General features: G+C 47.0%; 1 protein-coding gene across 1 annotated transcript in view; it reads left to right on the forward strand.

The window, feature by feature from the left end:
- Positions 1–12,214, forward strand: part of KMT2B (lysine methyltransferase 2B) — a gene marked incomplete at its 5' end in the record, with an annotated part of 80,064 nt that overhangs the window by 54,347 nt on the left and 13,503 nt on the right. The window contains 5 exons of the mRNA XM_083880788.1: positions 423–1,433; positions 2,508–2,549; positions 6,995–7,044; positions 8,753–8,998; positions 10,694–10,768. Of these exons, the coding sequence (XP_083736914.1) occupies positions 423–1,433; positions 2,508–2,549; positions 6,995–7,044; positions 8,753–8,998; positions 10,694–10,768 (1,424 nt within the window). The remainder of the gene's footprint in view (positions 1–422; positions 1,434–2,507; positions 2,550–6,994; positions 7,045–8,752; positions 8,999–10,693; positions 10,769–12,214) is intronic.

Here is a 12,214-nt window from a genome sequence, read left to right on the forward strand (position 1 = left end):
CACCTTCCCTGGGGACATTGTCACCCCAGGGGTCATTGTCACCCAGTGGGACATTGTCACCTCCTCAAGGCCATTGTCACCCCTGGTGTCATTGTCACCACATGGGACAATGTCACCTCAAGGCCATTGTCACCTCCTTGATCATTGTCACCCAATGGGACAATGTCACCTCCAAGGCCACTGGGGGTCATTGTCACCCCTGGTGTCATTGTCACCCAATGGGACAATGTCACCTTCAAGGCCATTGTCACCTCCCTGGTCATTGTCACCCAATGGCACAATGTCACCTCCAAGGGGGGGTCGTTGTCACCTCTGATGTCATTGTCACCCCTGGTGTCACTGTCACCCAATGGGACAATGTCACCTGTCACCCCCGCTGTCACTGTCACCTCCCCATCTCTCATTGTCCCCTGTCCCCCCAGGCCCCTCCCGGCGTCCCCCCGCGGTGACACCAGCGAGGACGACGACGACGCCACCGCCGGGGCCTCGGTGACGCCGCGGGGACGTTACTTCGGCTACGCCCGCACCGTGGTGTCCCCCCTGGTGTCCCCCCTGGTGTCACCCCTGTCCCCGTGTCCCCAAATCCAGCAGCTGGACGGGGCCGACGACGGCGCCCGGGGGACGGGGACGGGGACAGGGACGGGGACAGGGACAGGGCCACCCCCAGGGCCACCCCCCGGCCCGGCCGAGGGGCTGCCACCCGACATCGTGGACTTTGTCCTGCGCGGTGTCACCGGGGACGGGGACAGCGATGGGGACAGCGGCGCCTGGAGGGGACAGAGGCTTGGGGACATTGAGCAAAGCCACCAGCTTGGGGACATCGGTCAAAGCCACCGGATTGGGGACATCAGCCAAGGCCACCAGCTTGGGGACATCGCTGAGAGTCACCGCATTGGGGACATTGGTCAAGGCCACCACCTTGGGGACGTCAGCCAAGGCCACCAGCTTGGGGACATCGGGCAGGGACAGCAGCTTGGGGACATTGGCCAAAGCCACCACCTTGAGGACATCAGCCAAGGCCACCAGCCTGGGGACATTGATCGAAGCCACCAACTTGGGGACCTCAATCAAAGCCACCACCTTGGGGACATCAGCCAAGGCCACCACCACCTCGGGGACATCTCTCAGGGCCACCAGCTTGGGGACATCAATCAAAGCCACCAGCTTGGGGACATCGATCGAAGCCACCACCTTGGTGACGTCATCCAGGGCCGCCACCACCAGCTTGGGGACATCAGCCAAGGCCACCACCAGCTTGGGGACATCTCTCAGGGCCACCACCCCGGCGATGTCACCCAGGGCCACCCCCCGGGCGCCCCCAACGGCCTCGGGGACACCTTGGGGACACCTTGGGGACGTGCCAAGCGCCCGGGGGAGGGGACGGGGCCGGGGACAAAGAGAGCACGGCTGGAGATGGACACGGGGGACAGCGGGTGAGGACATGGGGACACTGGGGACACTTGGGGACATCTGGGGACACTGGGGGATTGAGGGCATTTGGGACATTTGGGGACATTGGGGATATTGGGGGGATTGGGGACACTTGGGGGCATTGGGGACATTGAGGGACACTGGGGACACTTGGGGGACAGTGGGGACATTGGGGACATTTGGGGATAGTGGAGACAATGGGGACATTGGGGACATTGGGGACACTTGAAGACATTGGGGGGGACATTGAGGACACTTGGGGACAATGGGGACATTTGGGGACATTGGGAACATTGCGGGGATTGGGGACATTGGGGACATTGGGGACATTGCGGGGGACATTGAGGACATTGGGGACAGCAGGTGAGGACAGGGGGACATGGGGGACATTGGGGACATTGAGGATAGTGGGTGAGGACACTTGGGGACATTGGGGACATTTGGGGACATTGGGGACATTTGAGGACATTGGGGACAGTGGGGACATTTGGGGACATTGGAGGGATTGAGGACACTTGGGGACATTTGGGACACTGGGGACATTGGGGACTTTGGGGACATTGGGGATAGTGGGTGAAGACATGGGGACACTTGGGGACATGGGGACAGTGGGGACATTGGGGACATTTGGGGGGATTGGGGACATTGGAGATGTTGGGGACATTGGGGACATCGGGGGGATTGAGGACACTGGGGACTATTGGGGACACGTGGGGACATTGGGGACATTGGGGGACATTGGGAACAGCAGGTGAGGACACTTGGGGACTTTGGGGACATCGGGGGGATTGGGGACATTGGGGACTATTGGGGACAGTGGAGACAGTGAGGACATTGGGGACACTTGGGGACAATGGGGACACTGGGGAATATTGGGGACATTGGGGGGATTGGGGACACTTGAAGACATTGGGGGGGACACTGGGGACAGTTGGTGCCACCAAAGTCCCAGTTCAGTGTCACCTGTCCCAGTCAGTGTCACCTGTCCCATTAATGTCACCTGTCCCAGTCGGTGTCACCTGTCCCATTAATGTCACCTGTCCCATTAATGTCACCTGTCTGTCCCCTCCCCTCAGGGTGAAGGAGGAGCCGGAGGAGCTGATGAGCGACGGCTGCGGGTGAGACACAAAATACACAAAAATCGCCCCAAAATACCCCAAAATCTCCCCAAAAATCACCAAAAATTGCCCCAAAATCTTCCCCAAAATCATCAAAAATTGCCCCAAAATCTTCCCCAAAATCACCAAAAATTGCCCCAAAATCTTCCCCCAAATCCCCCAAAATATTCCCAAAATTACCCCAAAAATATTCCCCCAAATCACCAAAAATCGCCCCAAAATCTTCCCCCAAATCCCCCAAAATATTCCCAAATTACCCCAAAATTACCCCAAAAATATTCCCAAAATCATCCAAAAATTGCCCCAAAATTGCCCCAAAATCACCAAAAATTGCCCCAAAATTATTCAAATTGTCCCAAAATCCTCAAAAATCACCCCAAAAATCCCTCCAAAAGTGTTCCCAAAATCCCCCAAAAATCGTTCACTCAAAATTCTCCCGAAATCCCCCAAAATTGAACTGAAATTTCCCCAAAATCCCATTAAATTGTCCCAAATTTCCACAAAATATCCCCAAAATCCCCCCCAAAAACTCCAATAATTACCCAAAAATCTCCCAAAATCCCTCAAATTCCCCAAAATCCCCCCAAAATATTCCCAAAATCACCTAAAATTCCTCCCAAATTCCCCAAAATATTCCCAAAATCTCCAAAATCCTGTTGGATTCCCCAAAATTTTCCCAAATCCTCCAGAATTTCCCCAAAATTGTCCAAAATTCACCCAAATTCCCCCCCAAAATCACCAAATTCCCCCCAAATCCACCCAAAAATCGTCCAAAATCCTCCAGAATTTCTTTCAAATTCCCCAAAAATTCCCCAAAAATCCCCAAAATTCCCAAAAATCATCCAAAATCCTTTCAAATTTCCCAAAATTTCTCGCAAAATCACCTGGAATTTCCCCAAAATTCCCAAAATTCACCCAAATTCTCCCCCGAAATCATCCAAAATCCTCCAGAATTTCCCAAAATTCCTCCCAAAAATCATCTGAAATTCCCCAAAATTCCCAAAATTTCCCCTAAAATCACCAAATTCCCCAAAATCCACCTAAAAATCATCCCAAATCCTCCGGAATTTCCCAAAATTTCCCCCAGATCACCCAAAATTCCCCAAAATCCTCCAGAATTTCCCAAAATTTCTCCCAAAATCACCCAGAATTCCCAAAAATTCCCCAAAAATTCCCCCAAAAATCCCTAAAATTTCCCCAAAATTTTCCCAAATCCTCCAGAATTTCCCCCAAAATTCCCCCAAATCCCCAAAAATTCCCCAAAATTCCCCAAAAATTCCCCCAAAAAATCCCCAAAAATTCCCCCAAAATTCCCCAAAATTTTCCCAAATCCTCCAGAATTCCCCAAAATTCCCCCAAAAATCCCTTAAATTCCCCCAAATTTCCCAAATCCTCCAAAATTTCCCCCAAAATTCCCCCAAATCCCCAAAAATCCACCAAAATTTCCCAAAAATTCCCCCAAAATCCCCCCAAAATCCCCAAAATTCCCCCAAATTAATCCCTAAAATTCCCCAAAATTTTCCCAAATCCTCCCGAATTCCCCAAATTTTCTCCCAAATTTTCCCAAAAATTCCCAAAAATTTTCCCAAATCCTCCAATATTTCCCCCAAAATTCCCCAAAATTTCCCAAAAATTCCCCCAAATCCCCCAAAATTCCCCCAAATTTTCCCAAATCCTCCAGAATTTCCCAAAATTTCTCCCAAAATCACCCGGAATTTCCCCAAATCCTCCAAAATTTCCCCCAAAGTTCCCAAAACTCCCCAAAATTTCCCCAAATCCTCCGGAATTTCCCCCAAAATTCCTCCAAAATCCCCCCCCAAAAATCATCCAAAATCCTCTCAAAATTTCCCCTAAAATTCCCCCAAAATTCCCCAAAATTCCCCAAAAAATCCTCTAAAATTCCCCCAAATTTTCCTAAATCCTCCAGAATTTCCCAAATTTTCTCCCCAAATCACCCAAAATTCCCAAAAATTCCCAAAATTCCCAAATTTCCCCCAAATCCCCCAAATTTTCCCAAATCTTCCAAAAATTCCCCCAAAAATCCCCAAAATTCCCCCAAATTAATCCCTAAAATTCCCCAAAATTTTCCCGAATCCTCCAGAATTCCCCAAATTTTCTCCCAAATTTTCCCAAAAATTCCCAAAAATTTTCCCAAATCCTCCAATATTTCCCCCCAAATCCCCCAAAATTCCCCAAAATCCCCAAAAATCCCCCAAATTTTCCCAAATCCTCCAAAATTTCCCAAATTTTCTCCCAAAATCACCCGGAATTTCCCCAAAATTCCCAAAAATTCCCCCAAATTCCCAAAAATTCCCCCAAATTTTCCCAAATCCTCCAAAATTTCCCCAAAAATTCCCCCAAATCCCCAAAAATCCCCCAAATTTTCCTCCAAAATCGTCCAAAATTCCCCAAAATTCACCCAAAAATCATCCAAAATCCTCCAGAATTTCCCAAAATTTCTCCCAAAATCACCCGGAATTTCCCCAAATCCTCCAAAATTTCCCCCAAAGTTCCCAAAACTCCCCAAAATTTCCCCAAATCCTCCAAAATTTCCCCCAAAGTTCCCAAAACTCCCCAAAATTTTCCCAAATCCTCCAAAATTTCCCCCCAAATTCCCCCAAATCCCCAAAAATTCCCCAAAATTTCCCCCAAATCCCCAAAAATTCCCCAAAATTTCCCCCAAATCCCCAAAAATTCCCCAAAATTTCCCCCAAAAATCCCTAAAATTCCCCAAAAATTTTCCCAAATCTTCCAAAATTTCCCCCAAAATTCCCCAAAATTTCCCCAAAAATCCCTAAAATGCCCCAAAATTTTCCCAAATCCTCCAGAATTTCCCAAACTTTCCCCCAAAATCACCCGGAATTCCCCAAAATTCCCTGAAAATTCCCCCCAAAGTTCCCAAAAATCCCCCAAATTTTCCCAAATCCTCCGGAATTTCCCCCCAAAATTCCTCCAAAATCCCCCCCAAAAATCATCCAAAATCCTCTCAAAATTTCCCCCAAAATTCCCCCAAAATTCCCCAAAATTCCCCAAAAATTCCCCTAAAATTCCCCAAAATTTTCCCAAATCCTCCAGAATTTCCCAAATTTTCTCCCCAAATTTTCCCAAAAATTCCCAAAAAATTTCCCAAATCCTCCAATATTTCCCCCCAAATCCCCCAAAATTTCCCAAAATCCCCAAAAATTCCCCCAAATTTTCCCAAATCCTCCAAAATTTCCCCCAAAATTCCCCCAAATCCCCAAAAATCCCCCAAATTTTCCCCCAAAATTCCAGAATTTCCCGCAAAATTCCCCCAAATTCCAAAAAAATTCCCCCAAATCCCCAAAAATCCCCCAAATTTTCCTCCAAAATCGTCCAAAATTCCCAAATTCCCCAAAATTCACCCAAAAATCATCCAAAATCCTCCAGAATTCCCCAAATTTTCTCCCAAATTTTCCCAAAAATTCCCAAAAATTTTCCCAAATCCTCCAATATTTCCCCCAAAATTCCCCAAAATTCCCCAAAAATTCCCCTAAATCCCCCAAAATTCCTCAAAATCCCCAAAATTCCCCCAAATTTTCCCAAATCCTCCAAAATTTCCCCCAAAATTCCCCCAAATCCCCAAAAATCCCCCAAATTTTCCCCCAAAATCGTCCAAAATTCCCAAATTCCCCAAAATTCACCCAAAAATCATCCAAAATCCTCCAGAATTTCCCAAAATTTCTCCCAAAATCACCCAGAATTCCCAAAAAATTCCCCCAAATCCCCAAAAATTCCCAAATTTTCCCAAATCCTCCAAAATTTCCCCCAAAATTCCCCAAAAATTCCCCAAAATTTCCCCCAAAATCCCTAAAATTCCCCAAAATTTTCCCAAATCCTCCAGAATTTCCCAAAAATTCTCCCAAAATCACCCAGAATTTCCCCAAAATTCCCAAAAATTCCCCCAAATTCCCAAAAATTCCCCCAAATTTTCCCAAATCCTCCAAAATTTCCCCAAAATTTTCCCAAATCCTCCAGAATTTCCCAAATTTTCTCCCAAAATCACCCAAAATTCCCAAAAATTCCCCAAAAATTCGCCCAAAAATCCCTAAAATTCCCCAAAATTTTCCCAAATCCTCCAGAATTTCCCCCAAAATTCCCCCAAATTCCCAAAAAATTCCCCCAAATCCTCAAAATTTCCCCAAAATTCCCCAAAAATTCCCCCAAAAATCCCCAAAAATCCCCCAAATTTTCCCAAATCCTCCAAAATTTCCCCTCAAATTCCCCCAAATCCCCAAAAATTCCCCAAAATTTCCCCCAAAAATCCCCAAAATTCCCCAAAATTCCCCAAAAATTCCCCTAAAATTCCCCAAAATTTTCCCAAATCCTCCAGAATTTCCCAAATTTTCTCCCCAAATCACCCAAAATTCCCAAAAATTCCCAAAAATTCCCCAAAATTCCCAAATTTCCCCCAAATTCCCCTGCAGGTCCCCGCCCAGTGACGTCACCTCGGAGCCCCCCTGGGCCACCTGTGCAGGTAAAAAAAGGGAATTTTGGGGGATTTTTGGGGCTTTTTGGGAGGATTTTGGGGTAATTTTTGGGGATTTTGGGTAATTTTGGGGATTTTTGGGGATTTTGGGAGAATTTGGGGGAAATTTGGGAGAATTTTGGGACAATTTTGGGGTGATTTTGTGTCATTTTTGGGTTGATTTTGGGGAAGATTTTTTGGGGTGTTTTGGGGACATTTTGGGGCTTTTTGGGTAATTTTGGGGATTTTTGGGTATTTTGGGGATTTTTGGGTATTTTGGGAGAATTTGGGGATTTTTTTGGCAAATTTTGGGTGATTTTGTGTCATTTTTGGGTTGATTTTGGGGGATTTTTGGGGTATTTTGGGGCCATTTTGGAGCTTTTTGGGTGGATTTTGGGTAATTTTGGGGCTTTTTGGGTATTTTGGGGTATTTTGGGTGGATTTTGGGGCAAATTTTGGGTGATTTTGTGTCATTTTTGGGTTAATTTTGGGGTATTTGGGGGAAGATTTTTGGGGTATTTTGGGGCCATTTTGGAGCTTTTTTGGTGGATTTTGGGGATTTTTGGGAGAATTTTGGGGCAATTTTGTGTCATTTTTGGGGTTGATTTTGGGGTATTTTGGGGAAGATTTTTTGGGTAAATTTTTGGGGCCCTTTTGGGGCTTTTTGGGTATTTTGGGGTATTTTGGGTGGATTTTGGGGCAAATTTTGGTGATTTTGTGTCATTTTTGGGGTATTTTGGGGGAAGATTTTGTGCAGATTTTTGGTGGATTTTGGGGATTTTTGGGTGGATTTTTTGGGCAAATTTTTGGGTGATTTTGTGTCATTTTTGGGTTGATTTTGGGATAATTTGGAGCCGTTTTTGGGCTGATTTTGGGGTGATTTTTTTGTCATTTTTGGGGTTGATTTTGGGGTATTTTGGGGAAAGATTTTGTGGAAGATTTTTGGGGTATTTTGGGGCCATTTTGGGGCTTTTTGGGTGGATTTTGGGGCAATTTTGGGGCGATTTTGTGTCATTTTTGGGGTTGATTTGGGGGAAGATTTTGTGCAGATTTTTGGTGGATTTTGGGGATTTTTGGGTGGATTTTTTGGGCAAATTTTTGGGTGATTTTGTGTCATTTTTGGGTTGATTTTGGGATAATTTGGAGCCGTTTTTGGGCAAATTTTTGGGTGATTTTGTGTCATTTTTGGGGTTGATTTTGGGGGATTTTTGGGTGGATTTTGGGGAAGATTTTTGGGGTATTTTGGGGCCGTTTTGGGGCAATTTTTGGGTGGATTTTTGGGTGGATTTTGGGGCTTTTTGGGTGATTTTGTGTCATTTTTGGGGTTGATTTTGGGGTATTTTGGGGAAGATTTTTTGGGTAAATTTTTGGGGCCGTTTTGGGGCTTTTTGGGTGGATTTTGGGGGGATTTAGGATGATTTGGGGAATTTTGGGTGGATTTTGGGTATTTTGGGGGTAATTTGGGGGAGATTTGGGGAATTCTGGGTTGATTTTGGGAGGGTTTGAGGAGATTTTGAGGGAATTTTGGGTTGATTTTGAGTTAATTTTGTCCCATTTTTGAGTTAATTTTGTCTTAATTTTGCACCATTTCACTCAACTTCAATTAATTTTCTCCCATTTCCTCCTTCATTTCATTCAATTTCCATTAATTTTTGGTCAACTTTAATTAAATTTAATTAATTTTTAATTAATTTTGATTAATTTTCCCCTTTCCCAGGCGGCAGCTCTGAGGAGGAGGAGGAGCCGGAGCCCCTCCCACAGGGCGGGGCAGGGGGCGGGGCCAACAGCGCCCCGCCCTCTCCAGGCCACGCCCCCTTTGCTGACCACGCCCCCTTTGCTGACCACACTTCCTCATTTGACCACGCCCCCTCCTCTGGCCACGCCCCCTCCTCTGGCCACGCCCACCTGAGGTTTGAGATCAGCAGTGAGGACGGGCTGAGGGTCACCGCCCCCAGTCTGGAGGGTTTGTACTGGTTTATACTGGTTTATACTGGTTTGTACTGGGGTTATACTGGGATATACTGGGTTATACTGGGATATACTGGGTTATACTGGTTTGTACTGGGTTATACTGGGATATACTGGGTTATACTGGGATATACTGGGATATACTGGGATATACTGGGATATACTGGGATATACTGGGTTATACTGGGATATACTGGGTTATACTGGGATATACTGGGATATACTGGGTTATACTGGGACGGGCTGAGGGTCACCGCCCCCAGTCTGGAGGGTTTGTACTGGTTTATACTGGTTTATACTGGTTTGTACTGGGGTTATACTGGGACTGGGTTATACTGGGATATACTGGGATATACTGGGATATACTGGGATATACTGGGCTATACTGGGTTATACTGGGTTATACTGGGTTGTACTGGGATATACTGGGCTATACTGGGTTATACTGGGTTGTACTGGGATATACTGGGTTATACTGGGATATACTGGGTTATACTGGGATATACTGGGTTATACTGGGTTATACTGGGATATACTGGGTTATACTGGGTTATACTGGGATATACTGGGATATACTGGGTTATACTGGGATATACTGGGATATACTGGGTTATACTGGGACGGGCTGAGGGTCACCGCCCCCAGTCTGGAGGGTTTGTACTGGGTTATACTGGTTTATACTGGTTTGTACTGGGGTTATACTGGGACTGGGTTATACTGGGTTATACTGGGCTATACTGGGTTATACTGGGTTATACTGGGATATACTGGGATATACTGGGTTATACTGGGATATACTGGTCTATACTGGGTTATACTGGTCTATACTGGGATATACTGGTTTGTACTGGGGCTGGGATGGACTGGGATGGGCTGGGTTATACTGGGATGGACTGGGACTGGGTTATACTGGTTTATATTGGGTTATACTGGGACTGGGATATACTGGGTTATACTGGGACGGGCTGAGGGTCACCGCACCCAGTCTGGAAGGTAAACTGGTTATACTGGGTTATACTGGTTTGTACTGGGGTTATACTGGGACTGGGTTATACTGGGACTGGGATATACTGGCTTATACTGGGATATACTGGGATATACTGGGACGGGCTGAGGGTCACCGCACCCAGTCTGGAGGGTTTGTACTGGTTTATACTGGTTTATACTGGGGTTATACTGGGACTGGGTTATACTGGGTTATACTGGTCTATACTGGGTTATACTGGGATATACTGGGATATACTGGGATATACTGGGTTATACTGGGATATACTGGGATATACTGGGATATACTGGGATATACTGGGTTATACTGGTCTATACTGGGATATACTGGGATATACTGGGATATACTGGGTTATACTGGGATATACTGGGTTATACTGGGTTATAGTGGGTTATACTGGGATATACTGGGTCGTACTGGGATATACTGGGTTGTACTGGGAGGGACTGGAAGGGGTTTTGGGGTTACTGGGACTGGGTTTTGGGGAAGATTTTTTGTTTTTTGTTTTTTTTTTTAGGGAGAATTTTGGGGTTTTTTAGTGCAAATTTTGGGTGATTTGTGGGAGATTTTGGGGGAGGATTTTTGGGGAATTTTGAGGTGAATTTTGGGATTATTTTGGGCTGATTTTGGGATGGTTTGGGGGTTATTTTGGGGATTTTTGGTGACCCCCCTGTCTCTCCCAAGGGGCCTGGCGGGCGGTGCTGGAGCGAGTGCAGGAGGCTCGAGCCAACGCCCACCTGAGACACCTCAGCTTCGCAGGTGAGACCCCAAAAACACCCAAAAAAACCCCTAAACCATCCCAAAATTATCCCCCAAATCAGCCCCAAATTGGCCCCAAATCAGCCCCAAAATTATCCCAAAATCAGCCCCAAAATCAGCCCAAAATCAGCCCCAAATCAGCCCCAAAATTATCCCAAAATCAGCCCCAAAATCCACCCAAAATCAGCCCCAAAATCAGCCCAAAATCAGCCCAAAATTACCCCAAAATCAGCTGAAAACAGCCCCAAAATCAGCCCAAAATCCACCCAAAATCAACCCAAAAACAGCCCCAAAATCAGCCCAAAAATCGCCCCAAAATCAGCCCAAAATCACCCCAAAATCAGCCCAAAATTGGCCCCAAAATTACCCCAAAATTGGCTCCAAAATTGGCCCAAAATCAGCCCAAAATCGGCCCAAAATCAGCCCCAAAATCAGCCCCAAAATCAGCCCAAAATCAGCCCAAAATCAGCCCCAAAATCAGCCCAAAATCAGCCCCAAAATCACCCAAAAACCTCCAAAATCGCCCCAAAATTCCTTTTAAACCCCTCAGACCCCATTTGGAACCCCCAGACCCATTTTGATGCCCTCAGACCTCCTCAAATCCTCATTTTCAAACCCCCAGACCCCCCCCCCAAATCCTCATTTGAAGCCCCCAGCCCCATTTCAAACCCTCCAGACCCCCCCAGACCCCATTTTGAAGCCCCCAGCCCCTTTCGAACCCCCCCAGCCCCATTTTAAACCCCCCAGACCCATTTTAAACCCCCCAGACCCGCTCAAACCTTCATTTTAAAGCTCCCAGCCCCCTCCAATCCTCCTTTTGAAGCCCCCAGACCCATTTTGATGGCCTCAGACCCCCTCACACCCTCATTTCGAAGCCCCCAGACCCATTTTGAAACCCCCAGACCCCCTTTTAAGCCCCCAGACCCCATTTGGAACCCCCAGCCCCATTTTAAACCCCCCAGCCCCCCCAAATCCCCATTTTGAAGCCCCCAGACCCCATTTTAAACCCCCCAGACCCCCTTTTAAGCCCCCAGACCCCCTCAAACCTTCATTTTGAAGCCCCCAGCCCCATTTCCAACCTTCCATCCCCACTTGGGAACCCCCCAGCCCCATTTTAAAGCCCCCAGCCCCATTTTAAACCCCCCAGACCCGCTCAAACCTTCATTTTAAAGCCCCCAACCTCCCCCAAATCCCCATTTGGAACCCCCCAGCCCCATTTCCAACCCCCCAGACCCATTTCAAACCCCCCAGACTCCCCCAAATCCCCATTTCCAAGCCCCCATCCTCCTTTAAAACCCCCCAGACCCATTTTAAAGCCCCCAGACCCTCTCAAACTCTCTTCTGGAACCCCCCCATCCCCATTTTGAAGCCCCCAGCCCCCATTTTAAAGCCCACAGCCCCATTTCCAACACCCCGGCCCCTTTAAAACCCCCAGACCCATTTCCA

Source organism: Zosterops lateralis (genome assembly GCF_965231275.1).
Source record: "Zosterops lateralis genome assembly, chromosome: 31".
Lineage (NCBI taxonomy): Eukaryota > Metazoa > Chordata > Aves > Passeriformes > Zosteropidae > Zosterops > Zosterops lateralis.